The sequence below is a fragment of the Phodopus roborovskii genome, unplaced genomic scaffold (assembly GCF_943737965.1).
Source record: "Phodopus roborovskii unplaced genomic scaffold, PHOROB, whole genome shotgun sequence".
Taxonomy (NCBI): domain Eukaryota; kingdom Metazoa; phylum Chordata; class Mammalia; order Rodentia; family Cricetidae; genus Phodopus; species Phodopus roborovskii.
Genome location: NW_026126588.1, coordinates 18,187,641 through 18,210,341, shown reverse-complemented (window position 1 = coordinate 18,210,341; position 22,701 = coordinate 18,187,641). Strand labels below are relative to the sequence as shown.

The 22,701-nt window shown below is 47.9% G+C and overlaps 1 protein-coding gene across 1 annotated transcript; it reads right to left on the bottom strand.

The window, feature by feature from the left end:
• Window positions 1-5,480: 5,480 nt before the first annotated feature.
• Window positions 5,481-9,629, bottom strand: LOC127236644 (serine protease 40). The gene is made up of 5 exons (XM_051204384.1): window positions 9,269-9,629; window positions 8,611-8,773; window positions 7,705-7,979; window positions 6,341-6,510; window positions 5,481-5,907 (listed from the first exon to the last, which is right to left on the bottom strand). Exons 1-5 carry the CDS (start codon window positions 9,447-9,449, stop codon window positions 5,584-5,586), a joined length of 1,113 nt encoding a protein of 370 aa, XP_051060341.1. The 5' UTR covers window positions 9,450-9,629; the 3' UTR covers window positions 5,481-5,583.
• Between the last annotated feature and the right edge of the window lie 13,072 nt (window positions 9,630-22,701).

The window sequence follows — 22,701 nt, the reverse complement described above, 5'->3', positions numbered from 1 at the left end:
AGCACACAGGACAGACAGATGGGGGCCCTCAGCTGCTGTGTCCCACTGACCAGATCCCCTCTCCAGCTGAGCCCTGCAAAATCTCCCAGTACTGGGACTGCCCAATTGTCTCCACAGTTCTGTCCCCTGGAAAAGTTCTTCGGCTCATGTTGGGATCTCAACCTTTTCAATGTTTCTTGTTTGTTTTCTAGTGAGGTTAAGGAGGCTTCCCAAACAGGCGGCAGATCGGAGATTTCAGAAACACCGAATCTGTCCTTCACATTGAAAGGTGATATCCTCATCCCCAATGCTCTCCAAACCCCTCAACAGTAGTAATGATTTCAGTAGTAGCAATTAATAATAATAATAGTAATTAATAACTTGAGCCTGTTCATTGATAGAGACAAGTAGCTAGTAGACAAACTTGGTTTCCTTTACTTCTTTCTTTTCTTTTGGGCTAGACAAAGGTCTGTGGTGTGTACAAAGTTCTAGTTGTCAGGAATCTTCCACAGTCATTCTTCTACCTTATTTTATTTTTAATTAAAAAAAAAAAAGTTATGTGTGTGGGTAGTTTGCTTACATGCATGTTTGTGTACCACGTGTGTGCTTGATTGGTCCACATAGTGGTCAGAAGGTGGCGTTAGATATCCTGGAGTTACAGACTGTTTTGATTTTCCTGTGTAGGTGCGGAGACTCAAACCCTGATCCTCTGAAAGAACAGCCAGTGCTCCTAACCACTGAGCCATTTCTCTAGCCCATTTTAGTTTAGTCTTTAGGACAGAGGCTTTTAATCAATCCCAGAGCTGTCTGATACAGCCTGTAGCACGAGCCTGCTTGCTCCAGGATCCGGCTTCTACCTTCTGAGCTAGAATTATAGAAGGGTGGTCAACGCACCCACCTGCTGTCTGTGTGGATGCTGAGAATCCACACTCCAGTCCCCTTGCTAGAGTGGCAAGTGCTTTCCATCTCTGGCCTATCATTACACACAAATCCAAGCCTGCTGGATACATTCTTAATGGGCTTAAGCATCTATCAACTTCTCCAGAGATATTGAAGGTCTTCTTGTCGTTTTTTTTTCCCCCTTTAAGAATCCTTCCCCAAACCCCTCCTTCAAGGCAATCCCAAATTTGGCACAGAGATTGTTCATTCTGCTAGCAGCTAATCAATAAACCTTTTAATTATAATTGGATTGAGTCGATAGTCCTTTCCCGGGGGGGGGGGGTCACAAACTCCATAAAGATACTGTTAGTTGAGCTATTTGAATATAGCTTTAATTTCCTCTGTATAAGCTCCTCTCTATTAACCCCAGATGAATTAGTAGTCCTCACAGAATCTTGCTACTTTTTCCTATAAGCCTTACTTTACCCTGGTGGCAAGGGTTCAGAGACCCCTCTAAGGGTGGCTGAGCCCTCAAGCGAAGGGTTAGAGTAAGTCACATGGTAGAACTGAGGTCCCCACTGCCTGAGGCTGCCGACAGAGCTGGTCGATGATGTACTTAGGTGACGGAGGGTCATCTGTCTGTCTAGTTGGTTCATGGGGCTCTATAGGGTAGCCCCTACTGTTTGACCGGGTCAGGCCAGGACTCCATGAGCTCTCCACACTCTGTTTACCCCTCACCCATTTTTTATTTCTCTCTCTCTCTCCCCCACTCCCTCCTTCTCAGCAGTCCTTGTCCTTCTCCTCAAGGCAGAACCAAGCAGTCAGGACTCCTTAGTTACATCCCCAACTGTGCAGTAGCACAGTAACAGCAGCAGGGTAGTTTATAGGGAACAGAAGTTAATTTGAGTCCCAGCTTCCGGCATGCAGATCTGTTAAACAAGTAGGCGAAGGCCCCCTCTGCTATGGGGACAGTGTTGGTGTTACAGGTGGAGAGAAGCATGTTTTGAAAAGGTCACTGAGCGTGGAGGCAAGGGCTTGGAGGGATAGGCTCATCTTTACAACACACATGTTTGGAACTAGCTACTGCCACAGGAAGAAAGGTTTCTGTTCTACAGTCAGGAAGTGTGAAGGTCACTCTTTCTCATCTTCCCTCAATTTTTTTTTTTTTTTTTTTTTTTTTTTTTTTTTTTTTTTTTTTTTTTGTTTTTTATTTTCTGGAGACAGGGTTTCTCTGTATTGCTTTGGAGGCTGTCCTGGAACTTGCTCTGTAGAGCAGGCTGGCCTCAAACTCACAGAGATCCTCCTGCCTCTGCCTCCCGAGTGCTGGGACTAAAGGCGTGTGTCGCCGATGCCCGGCCCATTTTGGAATCTTTAATTAGATTTTAATTTTTTTTTCTTTCATTTTTCTGGCAGTGGGTCCAGAGAACTGTGCAGACACTCATCACCAATAGCTTTGTGGTTATGTGTTAAGTAGGGAAAGCCCTGATTGAAGGATGAGTGTATTTCGTTCTTACCATTTAAAAAGCCTGAATGACTTGTGTTTCTGCTTTCCTTTACTTCTCCTGATGTTTGCTCTGAGACAAGGTCTCGTGTATCCCCCCCATGGCCTTTAACTTGTTTTGTAACCAAGAGTGACTTTGAACTCCTGATCCTCCTACCCTACCTCCCTAGTACTGAGATTACAGGCATGCACTACCATGGCTGACAGTTTTGGTTTGGTCTTGGTTGGGTTTTATTTGATTTGTCTTGGTGGTTTTATTTGTTTTCTTGGGATGTGCATCAGTTACTGCTCTATTGCTGTGAAGAGACTTCATGACCATAGTGACTCTTAAAAAGAAATATCTAATTGGGGGCTTGCTACAGTTTAGGGGTTGGTCCATTATCATCATTGTATAGCCCTGCATTGCTTGAATATGAGAAAAATCTTTCTTGGCTCCTAAATGCTGGAATTATGAATAAGCCACCAAGGCTGACAATGCTTTGGATTTGCTTGTTTGGTTGTTTGGTTGGTTGGTTAGTTGGTTGTTTGGTTGGTTGGTTGATTGGCTGGGTGGTTGGTTGTTTGGTTGTTTGTTTGTTTGTTTGGTTGGTTGGCTGGGTGGTTGGTTGTTTGGTTAGTTGGTTGTTTGGTTGGTTGGTTGGCTGGGTGGTTGTTTGCTTGGTTGGTTGGTTGTTTGCTTGGTTGGTTGGTAGGTTGGTTAATTGGTTGGTTGGCTGCTTGCTTGCTTGCTTGCCTGCTTGCTTGTTTGCTTGCTTGTTTTAGTCAGGATCTGATGTAGCCAGGATCAGATTTATGCTCACTTTGTAGCCAAGGATGAGAGAATGACTTTGAGACACTGATCCTCTTGCCTCTATTACTGAGTGCTAGGATCACAGGACTGCACCACAATGCCTGGTTTGTGTGGTACTGGGGACCAAACCCAGGGCATCTTGCATGTAAGGCAAGCGCTCTCTCAATTGAGTTATATAGTCTTCATGTTTTGTTTAAGATGGGGACTTACTTTCGTTTAATTAGCATCTAAAATGTCCTATATTACAGCTCATCAGGGTGAAAATTTAAATACTATTTTCATTTCCTAATAAAAAGAAGGCGACAATACCGTAGTTACTTTTTCCAAAGTTCCATTTCTAACCATTTAAATGCAACTTAGTTCATAGGTACAAATAACTGAATACAAAAGGAAATATGTAGGCAATCTAATTCAAAATATATAAATTTTGGTTACTTTAGGCATGTTTATTTCATCTGCTACCTTCACTGGTTGAGATGAGGTCTCTCTGTGTAACCCTGGCTGTCTTGGAACTTTTTTTTTTTTTTTTTTTTTGGTAAATTAATTGATTAATTTATTTTAATTTCATTTTATGACTTTTTTGGTAAATTAATTGATTAATTTATTTTAATTTCATTTTATGTTCCAACCACAGTTCTCCGTCCCAGCCCTTCTCCCCCTTCCCACATCCTCCCCACGGGTAAGAGCTCCCATGAGGAGTCAACAAAGTTGACATAAAGTTGGGGTAGAACCAAGCGCCTCCCCCTGCATTAAGGCTGAGCATGGCCTCCCACCACAGTGAATGGGCTCCTACAAGTTAGCTCTATACCAGGGAGAGATCCTGGTCCCACTGCCAGGGGCCCCTCAGATGGTCCAAGCTTCACAACTGCCTGCCTGCCTTCCTTCCTTCCTTCCTTCTTCCTTCCTTCTTCTAAAGATTCCACCTACTAGTTTATAATAAACTTCTCTCTAAAACTCACCCACTGTGATCACGAATGTCATCTTTGATGTTGCAAGACAAGAACCCCAAAGCCAGGAGAGCTTGGGGTGGCTTTGGTGAGTGTATAAGTTTTTGTAGACCCTAATCCTGTATCAATAACATGAAGACAGAGATTTGCATCGGGTGTATCCTCGGCCTCAGCCTGTGGCTCTGTTGAGAGGACAAAGAGCCTTAGGAGAAGGGACCGGGTAGGAGAAAGCTGGGTGGCTGTGGGGGAGCCTTAGGGTCCCATCTCCCCTCATCGTCCTTGCTTCTCAGTCACCGCGCAGTGGACAGGCCTCCTCTGCCACTTGACCTACAGGTCAAAAAGAAGACCGCTACCACACTTTAAAGTCAGATTTAAAGCAAGCTTTAATTGAATACCAGCCAGGTAGATGGGCTCTGGTCAAGTCCATCCCTGGTTTTCCAGAAAAATGGTCCCGAATCAATCAAGTTTTTCAGGGGCTTAAGAATGCCAAACCCACAATTCACATTTCCCATCAGGGCCCAATCAGGGACAAGTGGACATCCTGACTGGAAGAAAAGAAGGGAGGGAGGGAGGGGGGAAGAGGCAGGATGCACACTGGGAAGCTTGACATTTGCAGCAGAGGGCTTTGAACTGGGCACAGCATGCTGATTGTGTCTATAAGAGTTGTTCTGTTCCCACCTGCTGGGGAGGGCCTGGGATATTCAGACAGGCTTGCAAAGGGTTGCTCAAAGCACCTGGCTTTCTCCCAGGGCATCATGGGTCTGCCAAGAGCCCAGTGGCTCCCTATATGCAGTTCCCATGGAAGGGCGGGACTGCAGTGTGGAGTCCCAGTGAGCTCCCTTCTGTGTGAATAGGTCACACAGATAGGTCTGCAGGGCAGCTCAAGGCTAAAGCAGTCATTCCCGGGTCTGCCAGGCTCAGCCAGTGCAGGCTGAAGCAAGGTCACAAGGACGAGGGGGTGGGGTTCGAAGTGTGGAGGTATATTATATTGCTGACCCTTGCAGAAGAGCTTTAAGGGTTGCTATTGAGGTGTCAGACCTCAGGGACCCTCACAGCTCACTGTCAAACCTTGGACTTCCATAGAGAGATGCCCCTCATGCCCAAGCAGGGGCTTGCTCCAGGGACACAAGCTGTTGCTGCTGATGGGGAGGGCTTGGCCCAATCCAGTGGCTCATTCTTCTGAAAGAACACAGCTGGCAGAGAGTCAGCTCCTACTCTGGGAGGCCAGCTCCCTGGCTGTCTCAACCTCTGTCCCCGCCCAGGGAAGAGGTAGCATTCCGATACAGAAGAACGGGAAGCCTGATGGGACATAGGGACTTGGGCATGCTGATTGAACAAAAGAAAGGGGACCCAGAAGTTTGTTCAGGGTTTTTATTCTGCCAGGCCTGGAGCAGGGACACGCTGAGATAGACAGATGGAAGCATTCAAGGTGGCGCCTGATGACAAGGTTGACTGACCATGGCAGCTGGCATAGCTCTGTGGGGCCATCACAGAATCTGGAGCCAAATCAACGGCAGGAGGAGGGCTTGGGAAGACAGCAGAGTCACGCAGACCCTGGGTTTGGTGGCAGGGTCACTGCCATAACTCCTCCAGCCCACCAGAGTGGGGGCACTTTCCTCAGGGGGCGCCAAGTAGGGGTCGGCGTCAGGTGTTTCTTTCTTTTTGTTATGGATCCAGTCGGAAAAGTAGGAGACTTTGGTGAAAATGTTGGGGCTGGAAACTGGCTCAAGGCATGCTCCACTCCAGCTGGCCAGCCCGACCACATACCAGGAGCCATTCAGTGAGCAGACGAGGGGACCCCCAGAATCTCCCTGAGGAGAGAGAAGACAGAGCTGGGAGGCCCAGGAAGGAAGGGACACTCATTGCCCAGGGTCGAAAGGACTCGCTGGGGACCAAAGACCTCTAGAGCTATCTTGAGTGGTGGCCTTTTGGTCCGCGGAAGCATGTTTTCTTGTTTGTTTTTAATTCAAACATAGGAGACCTCTCCGGTCAGTATCTGTGGGGCAGGATCATAGACTTCTACTTAGTAAAGCTGCAAAGGGCTCTTGTACAGAACCTACCTGGGGCAATCATTGATTTTTTTTTTTTTTTTTAAGCATGTGGATGGCAGCTATAACAGCTGGACATATGCCCTCCGTCCCACCACTCACATGGGAGAGGACGCCTCTAAGGACACACAGGGTGGCGGCCAGGACTAGAGAGATGGCTGAGCCCAGTTGCAGAGTTGGAGCCGGGGTCACTTACTAGGCAGATGGATCTCTCGTTGCTAATGTCCCCGGCACACACCATATCTTCTTTGATAGCTTTATATTTAGTGGGGCTGGTTTCCAGAGTCTGGAAAAACTCTTCACATTCCTTGTCGTCCACGAGTAAGACCTCTGCCTCCTGCAGAGGGAAAGGTGCTGGCAGGAACTCTGTGTGAAAGGGTTCAGTCGTGAGGCGGAGCCGAGCGAAGATGCCACGCCCCTTCCAGGGTGATTGCTGGCAGCAAGGGAAGAAAGGGGGAGGCGGCCACCCTGGGCCACAGAGGCAGGGGAGGGCTCACAACAGGCACCGCGCAGTGACCAGGGGAAAGGGCATTCAAGAGCAAGCAGAGGGCTGTGGAAGGCAGGAGCAGGCTGGAAGTCACAGTGACTGCAAAGGTCCCAGCCTGGGTGGGGGCAGGGGGACCTCAGACAGAGCTGCCTCACAGGCCTAAGGGGCTGAGACTTTACCCTGAAGTCACAGAAGCCAAGGAGGGGGCAAGCCTGCACTCAGACAGCCCTGGCTGCTCTGTGGGGGCCAAGCTGGACACAGGGACGCTGGAGCCTGCTTGTAGCAGTGGCACAGGACACCAGCCGGCCAGAAACGTTTAGGAGCACAGTGACCACATGGCCAGTCACAAGCAGCAGCTGGGCCTGGAGACTTGAATTCTGTTTCCAAGCGCTCTCCCAGACCTGGCCTGGGGTCTCTCATGGGAGCAGACTAACAGCAGCAAGGCTCACTTCATGCAGGGAGCACAGTGCACATCCCTCAAGGTTGACCAGGGACTGCCTATGTGTGGCCAACTGGAGCCTGCCCCCAGGCCCAGCGACCGTGGTCAGGACAGGGCATGGCAGAAGATGGCTGAAGGTCCAGTCTCTTGGGGAGGCCAGGCCCTCTGCTCTGAGAGCTGCCCCAGCCCACACCCTCCCTCTGTGCTCCCCCTCATCGCCTGGCCGGACCTGAAGACCCTACCTGCCCTGACATAGGCCCTGGAGAGTGGAAGTCCACGCCTTCTACTGCTGAGCCACTGGCCTAGTGACTAGCCGTGGAGCTGACACTTAGAGGCTAGGAACAGGGATGGGGACCCTAGCCCTGACCTCAGGGAAGCATCTGCCTGCAAGCCTCCTCAGTATCTGCCTGCAAGCCTCCTCAAGTATCTGCCTGCAAGCCTCCTCAGGCTGCTTTGACAGATTGCGACCCTGAATTTTACGTCAAATTTATATTTGCTTTGTTTAATTTGCCATGATATTGTCTTAAATCCAAAGCATCTTGTGTCAAATCCTTGCCAAGGAACTCTACTCCCAGTGTAAACATCTGCCTCTGCCGTTGCCCCTCACCCCCTTCGCCTGTCCCTGAGTACTCACTATCCTCTTCCAGCTGCCCCCAGCCGCTGATCCAGCAGGAACTATCAAGGGGCACATTCATGGTGTTCTCTGGCACGCAGGCCGGTAAGATGTGAGAGCTGTATGTCACAGACTTGTGCAGCTGAATCAGGATAATGTCGCTCCCCTGTTTGTAGAACTTGTTATAGTTCTCATGGAAGATGAGTGCATTCACCGTCATCTGCCGGCTGAAGTTGTTGGGACGGCCCAGATTGTTGTACCCTAGCAGGATCCGGTAGTCCGATGGTTTCCGGGACCTATTGGACGGCATCTCCTCTGAGGGTGGAGTCGGCACCATCGCCTTGATTGCCCACGCACCCTGCAGCAGCCGCACCACACAGTCACATCCTTTTAGTCCCCACTCCCAACACCAGGCTGACCCTTCTCCTGACGGGCAGGGTGACCTCCAGCAGCCTCAGCACTTTGGTCCTTTGAAGGCTTCCAATCATGTCTCCAGCATACCCTAGTATCCAAGGAGCTGTGGATTTCATTCCCATTAAACCATATTTGAGTTACATCCAACCACACTGCTTTCTCTTGGAGGCAGAAAGACTGTTTCCCTCCCAGCCCTGACCGGATCCCTCTAGATCCTTCTCAGGGCTGCGTGAGAATCATTTCTCTCAGAGCTTCTAAGAGTACCTAAAAGGGAAAATATGTCTCCTAACTCTGAGCCTCTCCTCTTGTCCCTTTGTTTGAGGGATGGCAGTCTGGGTGGAAGGTAGCACTCAAGCGTAGGGCAACAGCAGAGGACTCCTGCTGGCAGCAAGCTATCCCAGAACTCAGCCAGAAGGGAACAGCTGCTCTGCATCCTTCATCTCTCTCCTTCCGTCCCTAGTGACTCTCCTGCACCCCTTCCCAGGAGAAGGGCCCCAGGGAGGGAACACGCACCTTTGGAAGCAGTGGGCAGCGCTGGCTACCCAGTTTTTGTCGATGAGAACTCCTCCACAGATATGACTGCCACGAAAAAGCAGACTGGCCTGCCATGGCCACCGCGCAGGCTTTGCCATCTGACCACCAAAGATCTTCCCTTGGAAGTTGGTCCTGCCACATACTGTGGAGACAATCCCAGCCGCGAGGCACCTACATTCAGGAGGATGCATGTGCTTGGTGCCCCAAATGTCAGCTTCAGCGGGACCCAGGGGACACAGTGGCCTCTCTTCTCCCAAGCTCAAGAGTGGAGTGTCATGGCTCGTGTGACAAAGAGCAGGGAGAGGGTTGAATTAGCCCAACCAAGGCTTCCTCTCAGCAAGGCCCGCACAGCTCTGAGGAGGCAGAAACGGAGGCTGACAGAGGCCATCACGGTTCAGGGTCATGGTCTTTTATATGGTGTGACCTCCCATCTCAACCCAATGAAGAGCATGGTGCAGCCCTCTGCCAGCCTTGATCGATGGAAAAGAGCAGAGGATGTGGGTGTCCTGTATAAACCCCAACCTACAAAGCCTCACCTTCAGTGTAAAGGCCTGCCGACCCTCCCAACTGTCTATGTATTAAGGGAAGGAGAGGGTGCATGCCTCCCTGAAATCTGCCCCCTCTTTGAGGCTCTTACCTTTCGACTGGGAATTTAGGCCGTTTGGTTCGGGCCAGGCATCCAGCGTGGGTGGAGCTCTTTGCGGGGCCGTGTAGTCCTGGGCATGTACTGGCAAGAGGCTGAAACAGAGTAGGAAAGCAGCCAGCAGGCAGGCTCCTCTCCCACCCTGGCCCGATTGCTGGGCCCTGGCGCCCGGCATCTGACCGGCCTGCCTCTGGGTCCCAGGCAGGACCGGAAGCTCGTGCAGACAACCGCTGACGCTGGCAAACTGCCTCTAGGGAACATCCTTCGCCCATCTCGACCTGAGCTGAGCAAGTGCGCTGAAAACCGAAGTCCATGGGAAGCAGTTGGCACTAGAGCAAGTTTTATCCTCAGGTCCTCTTCTCTGGCTTTCTTCACAGACCTACGCGCCTCCTGGCGGACAAAAGCGTTCACTGCATCTCAGAATTTCCCAGTTTTGTTCTGTAGCAGTATGCACTAAAATCACAGTCTCATCATCCTGACCAAGTTCTCGGAGTCATCAGCTACCTCCTCTGATGGGCTGTGTGTGAATGAGAGCACACACACACACACACACACACACACACACACACACACACACACACACACCTAGATGTCCCTCAACTGAAGAATGGATGAAGAAAATGTGGTATACTTACACAACGGAGTATCGCTCAGCTAATTAAAAACAATGACATCAGGAAATTTGCAGGCCAATGGATGGAACTAGGAAAAAAAAAATCATCCTGAGTGAGGTAACCCAGAAAGACAAACATGGTATGTACTCACTTGTAACTGGACATTTGCTGATGCAGAGAGGATACGATGTAACAAGGAGGGCTCAAGGGGGGGGGAGGGACAGAACACTGGGAGAGAGCTAAAGGGATTTGTTGCACAGGGAGTGGAGGGGGACACGGGTGGGGGCAGTATGGAAACTTTGTGCAGTAGAAACTCCCTGGAATCTACAAAGTGGCCCTAGCAAAGGCCCCAGTAAAAGAGGATGTGGGGCCTGAACCCACCATCTTCTGTAGCCAGGCAGGGCTTTCAGCAGTGGGATTGGAACACCAGTCCAGCCACAAAGCCTCTGACCTACAATCTGTGCTGCCTGCAAGATGTGCTGAGACAATGGTGATACAGAACTTGTGGGCGTGGCCAACCAACGACTGGTTCGCCGGAGGCCGAGAGCCATTGCCTGACACTGCCTGGGTGACCAGGAACCAGAGACTGGACAGCCCACTCTCCCACGACAGAACCAAACATAACTGGCAAAAATAAAATTAAATTAAAAAATTCAACAAAATGACTCCTAGTGATATTCTGCTATACTCGTAGGTCAGTGCCTACCCCATCATCATCAGAGAGGTGTCATCCAGCAACTGATGACGGCAGATACAGAGACCCACCACCAAGCACAAGGCAGAGCCAGGAACCCCACGGGGGGGGGGGGGAGAAGGACTGTAGGAGCCAGAGGGGTCAAGGACACCGTGCGAACATGGCACACAGAATCAACTGGACAGGGATCATAGGGGCTCACAGACACTGAGGTGACAGTCACAGGCCCTGTATGGACCATGCATGTTATGGTTATGTATGCATGTATGCAGAGGGTCCTCTGCATCATACATGTTATGGGGCATGGCTGGGCCTTAATTCCTAATTCAAAGCAGCCCTGTGCCTTTCTCTGAGTGGTCAGAGATCAGCCGCATGGGTTTCAACTACATCCCTGGGTACCGGATCCTTCCTCTCCTTGTGTTCCCCTCATTTCTCCTGTCTTTCTATTCAGCATCAGGCCTCCTGTTCACCTGTATGTACAGGCATGTTCATGTCTCAGGAGCTTCTGCTTAGGAACTGGTAAGACCTATCTCATAACCCTCCCAGGCTGAAAGTTTAAAGGTAAGATAATCGTCATCTTTCTGTCAGAGTCTGTTCCAGATTTCCAAAGGGCAACTAAGATGCTCCATCATTATCCTAAATCTGCAGTTACTTTAGACCCCAGAAATAGCACATCACCCAAGGGCAGACCGCCCTCCCAATGAAGTCAGTTATCCTTGATGGCAAGGCTGCACCCTGAGCAGCAATATTCATTTCCTGAGAACCAGTTTGTCCTCTCGAGCAACAAGGACTTCCGAGGGCCACCTGCAGAACCAGAACTGAGACAATCATCAACCAGGCCACAACCTGACCACATACTGCGGCATGACCATGTATTACTCTTGACCGCGCCACAGTTCCTACATTGACCCTGAAAGCTCACTGTAGTATGGGAAGATGAACCTGAGGGTCACTGAACACTTTATGGTCGTTTTCCAACTGCATATTGATTAAGCCTCCTTCCTCTGCTTTCCGCCATTATCCATCTCTTTAGTTGGAATATTGTGAAGTGGCAAAGTCTAACCCAACAGGGATGCCAGACCCAGGGCCCGGGCTGCAAAACTGTTCATAGTCGCTGTTTGAACATCCTGATGGCTTGGTCATTCTGTGGTTGTAAAAGTGAGTTCTACTTTTTGCCATCTGGAGAAACCGACATTTTCACAATCACCCTGGCTTGTAGAACTGTTCTCCCCTCATTTGCTGTCCTTGTCTATAAGCAAAAAGAAGAAACCATGTAGCTGCATATTTGCGTTGATGCATTAAGTTTGAGTTAAACTTCTAACAAAGGTTAGAAGTTCAGAAAACCTAGGCTGGCAAGATGGCTCCACAGGTAAAGGTACATCACACTGTTAAATGTGACGGCAGTGAGTCCCAAAAGGACCCTGACATAAATTCCCTTCAGGGATGTGATTTATTAAAACGAAAAGGCCACAAGGGACTCAGGGTGGAAGGGAAGCATTAGACAGAAACACACAGTGTGTGGAGATTTAAACATGGTAGGTGCCTTAAAGGGGACGAGCATTAGACAGGAAAGTGGAGATTAAAACATGGTGGGGATCTTAAAGGAAAGGGGGGGGGCTTCCCTTTAAAGAGTGAAATGAGAGAGAGAGAGACAGAGAGACAGAGACAGAGACAGAGAGAGCGAGCCTCCATGACAGGGGTGAGAGATGGAAGCCAGAGGAGCCTTTTCAGAAAGTAGCCTTCATTCCAGAACAAATAATCCCCAAGCAGTCTTCCTCGGGAGTCTTAAACCAATCCCCAGAACAACAACAACAAGAAAAGTTCTGTTTTTGCATGTAACCTTTTAGGTGCGGCAGGAAGTTTCCCATCATGTGATTTAGTTCCTCATAGCAGCATACATGACAGGGAACATGGAGGAGCTAGGGACCATCGATTGGGAACTGTAAATTAAGAACACAGACTGCTTCTTAATTCTCTTGACTAAGAGAGGACCGAGAGAGGCGTGGCTTAATTCGGGCTGTGGGATTGGTCCTAAAGGTGCAGAAAGTTTTTAACACCACCAAGCCTGGTGGCAGTAGTTTTACCCCCAGAATCCACAAGGTGGCAGGAGAGAGCAGATTCCTGCACATTGTCCTCTCGCCTCTGTATGTCCACAGATACGCATGTGCAGGAAAACACATTCCAGTGATCCCTAATCAGGACTCCTCTCTTAGAAGCAGATATCTACACTCTCTAATGGGCTTCATTCTCTCCTGACTGCACTTCTATTTTTAATAAACTTCATCTTGCTTATTACTACTGGTTCGTTTGGAAACCCTTCTCCACATCAAAGCCTTGAATCCCAGTCTTGCCTGAGTGGAGGTCTCTGAAAATTGGGCTCTTGCAAGTGACAGAGCTATACCTCCGTCTCTGCTAGAATGGAAGAGGGTGACAGCTTCCTTGCGCTTTCAGCTCTGAGGGGGACGAGTTTTGAGATGGATGCTCCTTGGGTGTGTAAGCATGCCTGTGCAGCGTTGAAGAGTGTGACCTGAGGGAAAGGAAAATACAAAAGGAAGACAGAGGTGCTTTTAGAATAGCTTTGTTTGTTTTTCAAGACACTGCTTCTCTTTGTAACTCCAGCTTGCCCTAGAACTCACTCTGTAAACCAGGCTGGCCTCGAACTCACACAGATCAACCTGCCTCTGCCTCCCGAGTGCTGGGATTAAAGGTGAGTGCCACCACCACCACCTGGTTTATAATATTTATTTTGAGGGTAGGCAAAGAGTTAGGGAATTTCTAGAGGTGGCAGATTCTCCAAAAGACGACTTAAAACTTTTAGATGTCAGCATTTTATCAAGTAATCCTCAAACTGATCATTGCTGCTTCATTAAAATGGACCGAAAGGAAATCTGGCAGCTTAAACTGTTCACTGACACCCACAAACACAGCTAGCCAACCGCTCCTGGACCAAAGGCAACAACTAAGAGATACGTTCTCCTGTCTCAAACACCCACCCTAAGTGTGGCCCCACAGTCTTTAACTGGCCTAAAGTTAAAAGGCAACAGTAATAAAATATGTCAATTAATGAACTGTGGCAGACCAAATGTCTCTGTTTCTCCAAGTGGTGCCCAGAGGCTTGGCTGCTAAGTGATTCTAGCCCCTTACCAAGTTGACAGTGTTAACCACCACATACTTGCTACTTTAATTTCAGTTCCAGGATTTCCTCCTCATCCTCCCACCACCTCCCATACCCCAGTGTTGCCTATGGACCTATGACCTCATATAAGAGAGACAAACAATTTACTGTCAAGTCACACCCCTGACTAATGTAAGTTTTTTGTTTGTTTGTTTGAGACAGGATCTCTCTACACAGCCCTAGTTGTCCTAGAACTCACTGTGTAGACCAGGCTGGCCTTGAACTTACAGAGATCTGCCTGCCTTAGCCACTGGAGTTCTGGGATTAAAGGTGTGTGCCCAGCTGTCCTTTTTCATTAAAACAATTATTATTATTATTATTATTATTATTATTATTATTATCATTATTAAATCTGTGTTTGTGTGTTGTGTGTGCTGGTGCCTGAGGAGGGCAGTTGTTAGCTGCCTGATTGGATGTTTGGAACAGAATCCTGGTCATGGCGGGAGGATGGCTGAAAGCTCAAGGCCAGCCTGGTCTACATAGTGATTTCCAGGCCAGCTGGGGTGACATGGAGAGACCATGGATCAAAACAAACACACACAGTGAAAGGCAGAGCAGCCGCTACTTCTGACTGCTAAGCGACATCTCCAGCCTGTCAGGGACTTCGTTTAAACGGAAAGGAACTTGCCATCAGCTTACTCGGTGGAGAGCCTGCCTGCTGTGCAAGAGTGGGGACCTGAGTTTGCCCTCTGACCCCACGTAATAGAAGAACACTAGGGAAATTAAACTCAACTGTGGAGGCTAAGTGAAACCCGAAGGTCCTCCTTCCGGAAGTGGTTTGTCAAGACAAGGCTTGCCCCAGGCTGTCAGCGTGCAGGTGATAGTGGCGGGCTGAGTTAGGCAGTGGCAGTGTGTGTGTGTGTGGGGGGGGGAGCGTAGAGCCCTGGTCAGGATCGCACAGGGCTTGTTCAGGGTTTGTTCCAACAACAGTCAATTACAGGGACAGAAACTAGACCAACAGAACCAAGGCGACTATCACAAGGTTGTCCAGCTGTGACTGAGGAGGTGGCAGGTGTGAAGCTTGAGGTTGCACGTGCCAGCCCAGGGGACAGTGTGTTTCTAGAACACTGGCTTTTTTCTCCTCTGGCCTGTACCCCTCTCCACCTCCTGATTGCCTTTCTGTTCCACAGTAGAAGCTGTTCCATCTCACACCCATCGCTGTTATCAGTTTTCCACCTTCCCGTCCAGGGATGGGACATTTGCATGAGGCAATTAGCAAACCCGTCTTCAGCCATTGTTACTACGGAGCCGCTTTGCCTGTGATATTGCAGCATCCAGAAGTTTTCCACATTGCATGCAGTCTCACAACGGTTTCACTTTCAAAACTTTCCTTTTTTTTTTTTTTTTTTTTTTTTTAAGTGTGATTGGATGGTTTTCTAGGCTAAAAGATGCCGCATAAATGTGGACATCCATCCATATGAATGTGATTTTGTGAATTTGCACAGGATGAGCTATCTAAGTGCTCAGATGAAGTTCTCATCATCATCATGACTTGATTTGGAATCACCATGGAAAACACTTCTTTCTGGGTGTGTGTGTGTGTGTGTGTGTGTGTATGTTTCCAGAAAGACCCATCCTGAATGTCGGCAGCACCATCGCATGGGCTGGAATCTTAGGCTTAAACAACAGAGAAAGCAAGCTGAGCCCTGGCATCCATCTCTCCCACCCTCTTGACTGGGGACATAATGAAGCCTCTAAACTGCTGCTGCCATGCCTGTGTTTGCCCTGAACACGTGAGCGAAAGTGAACACTTGTTCACTTAAATTCCTCCCTGACATCAATTTGACTGCAGCACACAGCACACCCGCCTAGACCCACCAGCTCACATCTGTGACTCCTCCCACACGGGTTTAAGTCAACAGGAACCCTTACTGGTTGGCAGGTGACTACAGCAGGTGCTCGGTATCCTAGTGTAGCCCTGAGCCTTTCTCAGGGTGAGCTTTTAAGCACAAATAGTGTTCTGGGTTGACATACTTCAGTTAACAAGAACAGTTAGCCAGAAGCAGAACTGCAGAAGCCAAAAACACAAGGTAAAACATTTAGAGACTTTCCCAGAACTGTTCCGACTTGGACGGATTAGTCATTTGTTTTCGTTTTGGCAGGTGGGGCTGTTTACGTGCTGAGTTTTGAGTTTTGTAGCCTGGATGGTATTTCCGTCATGGAGTCAGTTGTGCTAAGGTCTAGCCCTGTCACAGTACAGACCACAGAAGAAGCTCCTCTCCTACACCTCCCCTTGCGGCTGCTCAGTGCTGAGCAAATCCTCGGCTTTCTTTCTACCCTTTTGAACTTGAACTCTTCAGTAACGACTTATCGCTTCCACTTCCTGTTCTCGGGGTCTAGAAAACATGATGTTTTTTCAAGTTTGAAAAACCGATTAATTGTGCTGGGTGTGGTGGCACACGCCTTTAAACCCCAGCCCCAGGAGGCTCAGGGAGGTAGACCAAAGGCAGGTTGTTCTACACATAGTGAGTTCCAGGCCAGCCAGGATTGCATATTGAGACCCTGTCTGGAAATTAAAACCACACACACACACACACACACACACACACACACACACACACACACACACGCCATTTTAATTGTGTGCTCCACATATGAGATACATGTGGTTACTCTCTGAGTCTAGCATCCTTTTAGTAACCTAAGTTCCAGTTACGATCACACCTGGCAAATGTCATGCCTTCATTTTCCCTTATGACCACATGGGATTCTATTGTGCATGGGTACCACACCTTTAAAATACATTCATCTGTTGATGGACATCTCAACTGCTCTAGTTCCTGGCTGGAGTACACAGTATGGCCTTCTGGTATGTCTCCAGGTATAGCTGGGTCATTAGAAGTTCTATTTCAAATTTGTTGAGGTGCCTCCATTCTAATTTCCATAATGACCACGCAGATTTGCATTCCCACCCACAGGGGACAAAGGGTTCCTTTTTTTTTTTTTTTTTTTTTTTTTTTTTTTGCCACATCCTCACTGGTAATTGCCATTCATTTTCTTGATACTGGACATTCTAGCTGACACAAGATAAACTCTCAATGTAGTTTTAATTTGCACTTCCCTGGTAGCTAAAGATGTTGGACACCTTTTCAAGTGTTATTTTGGCTATTTGTGTTTCTTCTTAATTTGTTTAAAGAGTGATACATGTCATCACATAAGAAATTCAGTGCCTCCCATGGTAAATATTACCAACACACATATTTTTAAAAATGTTGTCTGTGAGATAGCTAAGTGGGTAACTGATTGCTTCAAAGCCTACAACCATAGTTCAATCCCCAGGACCCACATAATAGAAGGAGAGGACCAACTCCCACAAAGTGTCCTCTGATTTCTACTTGGGTGCATGACACATACACATAGACAGATGGATAGATGGATGGATAGATAGGTAGGTAGATAATAGATAGGTAGGTAGATAGATAGATAGATAGATAGATAGATAGATAGATAGATAGACCACACCATTGGAGAAATTCAGAAATTCCCACATTTGGATGCTAAGGCTGACAGGTTCATGAGTATACTAATGCAATTTTTTTTTCCAAGACAGGGTTTCTCTGTGTAACTGTCCTAACTATCCTGGAATTCACTCTATAGACCAGTCTGGCCTCGAACTCAGAGACCCTCCTGCCTCTGTCTCCCAAATACGGAAATGAAAGGCGTGCTTACCACTGACCCTGCTCCTAAAGCAATTTCTAGGGAAAGAATAATGAAAGTATATTTGAATGAAGTGATACAAATATTTTTATGATGGTACCTGGTACATCACTGGTTCTTTCATGCCTCAGCTTCTGGCAGAAGAAAAGTATCTTGCCTTTGTCTGTGAGCCATCTTGAATAATTAACAGTTTGGTAAAGGGCACTCCTGTAAACAGAGTTGAAATGTTAATAGTTCCTCCCTCTATTTCCCTCCAGAATGTAAAAAAGCTTACGGAGCATTCTTAATTCCATTATGATTTGCGTAAGTTCCACAATATTTCTTTCCCCTTTTTAGAAGACATCATGGGAAACACCAATTATGATGTTCAGATTTGGCTGAAAATTCTCGGCTGATAGTTAATACTGATTACCAATATGACAATGTCCAGAATTACCTAGGAGACCAGCCATGGGCTGGGGCATGCCTATGAGGGATTGTCTAGACTAAGGTAGCCTCTGGTTATATCTGTGAGGAGGGTTAGTTAAGATGAGAAGCTCCCCATCCCCGGTGGGTGGGCAGCACCATCCCATAGTCTGGAGTCCTGAACTGAATAAAGAGGAGGAAGGTAAAAAGCAGAAAGGGTGCTGAACACCAGCGTTCACTGTTCCCGGTTTCCTGCCTGGTGGTGCAATGTGAGCAGCTGCTGCTGCCAGGATGTCCCAGTCATGATGCTGTGAGGGCCTCCATCTGAGAGCCATCCTCCAGAGCCATCATGTGTAACACAAATAATAAAAACCCAGAGACTGACATCAGAGCTCAAGCTGAGGGTCAGGTAAGCAAAGCAGCCAGCCACTAGCTCTTCCCTCCACCTCAGGCTGGAAGGGGTGGCCTGGCTATCTCTAGGAGTTCTCCTCTAAGCCTCTCCTCAATGTGGCTGGAGACTCCATCTCAGAATGCAGCCAGAGAGACTCAGCTTCTGTCTTTTATACCTTTCTAGGACTAAAGGTGTGAACTCTAATTCTCTTTTAGACTGACTCACTCTTGTGTAGATCTGGGTAGCCTTGAATTCAGATCCTTCTGCCTTTGTCTCCTGAGTCCTGAGGTTAAAGGTGTGTGCCACCATTGATTGCCTGGTAGGAAGTAGTAAGGAGGAGTCAAGATGGAAGACGGAGAGAGCAGAACGCCGGTAAGGTAAGACCACATGGAAGTACTTAGATTAATAGAAATGGGTTGATAATTAAGACAGAGCTAGCCAATAAGAAACTAGTACCTGGCCAACAGCTTTATATCAAATACAGAGTCTCTGTGTGTTATTTGGGGCTGGTGCGAAGGCAGGACAAGACCAGCGGCGGGGAAAACCCTTACTAGTTAAATAACTGTCTTGGAATTTCTATAGCTATGAAGAGACACCATGACCACAACAACCCTTAAAAAGGAAAACATTTCGTTGTGGTGGCAGCTAATAGTTTCAGAGGTTGTAGTCCATTATCATTGTGACGGGACATGATGGCTCGCAGGCAGGTGTGGTGCTGGGGAGGGAGCTGAGAGTTGTACGTCTTGTTCAGGCAGTACTAAGTAGTCTGAGACACTGGGTGGTACCTTGAGATACATGAGACCTCAAAGCCCGCCTCCACAGTGACACACTTCCTCCAACAAGGCCACACCTCCTAATAGTGCCAGTCCCTTTGGGGGCCATTTTCCTTCAAACCACCACACTGGATGGATGGGCAGATAGATAGATAGATAGATAGATAGGTAGGTAGGTAGGTAGGTAGGTAGATAGATAGATAGATAGATAGGTAGGTAGGTAGGTAGGTAGGTAGGTAGATAGATAGATAGGTAGGTAGGTAGGTAGATAGATAGATAGGTAGGTAGGTAGGTAGGTAGGTAGGTAGATACTAGATACAGATAGATAGATAGATAGATAGATAGATAGATAGATAGATAGATAGACAGACAGACAGACTGGAGAGATTACTCAGTGGGTAAAAGCACTGGCTGCTCTTGTAGAGGACTTGGGTTTGAATCCCAGCACCCACTTGGAAGCCAACAGCCATCTGTAACTCCAGTTCTAGGGCATCTGCTACTCTCTTCTGGTTTTGGCACACGGTGCAGTCATGCAAGCAGGCAAAATACTAATACATGTAAATTATTTTCAACTTTAAAAATAAATAGTTAAAAGATGGCTGGGGATAAAACTCAGTGGTAAAAAACCAGGCTGCCATGCATGAGGCTTTAGTGTGGAATAATAATATAACAAAACAAACACAAAGCAACAGCAACAAGACCCCCATTTCCTTGGAAGAAGATCAAAGAATGCCCGAGACTTTACTATGACCTTTTCTAATATTGTGACAAAATTCCTGACACAAGCAACTTGAGAAAGGAAGGTTTTGTTTGGGGGTCACAGTTCCAGACAGTGAGGAAGTCATGGCGGGAGCATGAGGCAGCTGGGGACATTATATCTGCAGCCAGAGAGCAGTGATAAACAGCTCGCTTTCTTCTTATTCAGTCCTGGACCCCAGCGCATGTCCTGTCCACAGCACGGGTGGGTCCTCCCACTTCTATCTACTAACCCGATTCATAGACTCTCACAAAGAGTCTATGGGTGTCTCCTGGGTGATTCTAGACTCTGTCAAGTTGACAGTCAATATAACTATCATACGGGATTAAGAAAACAGCGAACCTAGCAGCCTGGCATTTATCCTGGGCAAAAGGGGTATAAGAGGAAGGTTAGGAAGGTGGCTGCAGAGTCCAGTCAGGAGTGACCAGCAGTCTGGCTTAGGGTTGATTCCAAGATAGACCTGACAGGACCTGCCAACAGATTGCCCAGGATTCTCCCCATCAGCTGATCCTAGAGACATGCTCTCTCGGACTCAGAGCAGCCGCTCTTTCTATTCAAACCAGGCAGCTAAGACCTGTACAGCCCTCAACCACAAACCATACTGGCTTCTGGCCTCCAGGAGAGCACTTTGGTTTCTCTTTCGTCAGGATGAACTGCTCTTCCTCTTTCTGCAACAGCTCCGTTTCCTTGCTGGTCTTTGAGACTGACTAATTCAATAGTTCTTGCTTTGAGGTTGACCTATGTGCCACTTGACACCCTGTTACCTCAGGGTGGTCATTCCCAGCCCATGCTCTAAAAATGGCACCCTGACCTTTCTCTGCTCCAAACTGCATCTCAGCATGATCAGCCCCAACTTTCCTCTTAGGGTTTAGATTCAACTGAGGTGCTGAAGATGCATGCCCAAGGTTTCCTAGTCACCCCTGCTTCCTGTTGGCAGAGCTGTTCACGGCACAAGATTTTCAAGCACTTGACAATGCCTGTGGACACTGTGGCCAAATAAGGCATGCTTCATACTCTTTTTTTTTTTTTTAACCAATACTTGAAAGGCAATGACTTCCCAGGACTGCTGTGAACCTGGGAGCCTGGAGCTGCCTGTGGTCCGGCAATCATCAAGCTCGGTGTAAGGCTCTTGGGCTGAGTTTTTGACCTGCTCTTCTCTGGATTCTCCTAATAATCATTTTAGTGCTGTGTGCCTAGCAAAGCAAGTTCTTGGTAGGAGCCTTCATCAAATTCAAAACAGCCTTTCCGAGAGCCTGGAGAAGGCACTATGTCAGAAGGCATAGCCAGAAGAGACTAGACGGACAACTGTCACATGGACGCTGATTTGTTTGCGGACATCGTGGGGTGGGGCAGGGTTAGAGCGCTGTGCATATGTTTTATTCTTGCCTTTCCATCTCACAGAATCTACTTTCTTGCATCTCGAGAAAGAAGGTTTGAAGTTCTGTCTTTCTGGGTGGTGTACTGTTTATCTGACTGGGTGGCCCATATCTCCGACCAGCTGGAGATCGTTCTCGATCATTGGGAAGTCTACAAGAGGGTCTATCTAGCTATATGTCTCTCTAGCTGGAGGTCTGCATGTCAACTCAGGCAGGCATCTGAGGGCTTTGTCAAGTTAGGACTCTGTCTGGGGTTCACTTTCCAGTGGCCTCGTCTGTCTCACTAGTCTACCAGCTAGTGACGGGTCTGTCACTCTGGGTTTGCTTCGTCTGTCATACGAGGCCAGAGGTCTATGCAGCTTGCTGCAGGGGTGTCTGCCAAGTGGCAGCCTGCGTATATCTGTCTGTTCTGCTCAAGGCTGACTTTCTAACTACAGATGGTTTGAACAATTGTGTTCAGTATCTTGGGCAGGTCTTTCTGCCTCCTCAGGGTCTGTCTAGACAGATTCTAATTTGTTGGTCCCTCACCAGTGTAGCTGGAGATGTATTTGTACTCATCTGAGAGGCTTGTCTGCTCATCTACAGGATCATGTCTGACCATTTGTTGTGTAGCCTGGCAATCTGTCTAGATTGTGTCTATATGTCTACCTTGGAATTTGGATGGCAAATCTTGACTTGGGATCCATCTATCTCTATCTGAAGGTAATTTGTCACTCAAAGGTCCATCCATTATATGGAGTCCCTATCTAGATAAAGGCTGCAAGTCCATCAATCTGCTAGCTGGGATTCAGTCTAAGATGATGCCAGGTCGGTCTAGCTGCTCATGGTCCCCATGAGCATGAACCCCAACTAGGGATGCATATCTGCCTATCTGGCAGCTGCCTGACTGAAAGGAACAATACCAATGTGTCCACCCAAATAGGAGTACTATGTAGGAGAAGCTCCATCTGTCTGGATATTTGGGATGACCTGTGATGTTTATACAGTTCCATTCTGTCTGTGGCTGGAAGATCGGTCTGGTCTAGCTGGGATGCCTGTGTATCAATTCATCTGGAATCTGTTTATCTCTGGAATTCTGACTAGCTAGGAGTCCATCTGGCTGTCTAGCTGGCAGAGTGAGGGTCTCATTTTGGGGAACTGCTGATCACTGGCTACGAATGATCTTAAAGGCTATTGATTGATTTCTCTCTGGTCGAGGTCCACCTGTTTTGCCATAGACAACCCCTCTAAAGGTGTGGGTATTTAGGGATCTAGCTCTATGTCCAGATTTGGTGAGCCATATGTTTTCCTATCTGAAACCTTTTTTTTTTTTTTTCCCCATTTTGAGACAGGGTTTCTTTGTGAAACAGTCCTGGCTGTCCTGGAACTCACTCTGTAGACCAGATCCTCCTGCCTCTGCCTTCCGAGTGCTGGTATTAAAGGCATACGCCAATACTGCCAGGCTTCTTTCTTTTTTATCTACCTGTCTGGGATCAGTACACTTGGCTATAGTTAGGCTTGACCTGGATCTGTCTGAATAGCGAGAGGTCCATCCACCTATCCTCAGGGACCATCTGCCTCATTCCTCTGTGGTCGCCTAAATGCC

What these genes read in the sequence shown, in the direction of transcription:
- LOC127236644 (XM_051204384.1), bottom strand. Translation starts at nt 9,449, where the DNA reads ATGCCGGGCGCCAGGGCCCAGCAATCGGGCCAGGGTGGGAGAGGAGCC. An exon ending in CCTAAATTCCCAGTCGAAAG is followed by an intron (nt 8,774 to 9,268) that starts GTAAGAGCCTCA and finishes TTGTCTCCACAG; the next exon opens with TATGTGGCAGGACCAACTTC. An exon ending in GCTGCCCACTGCTTCCAAAG is followed by an intron (nt 7,980 to 8,610) that starts GTGCGTGTTCCC and finishes GCCGTCCAATAG; the next exon opens with GTCCCGGAAACCATCGGACT.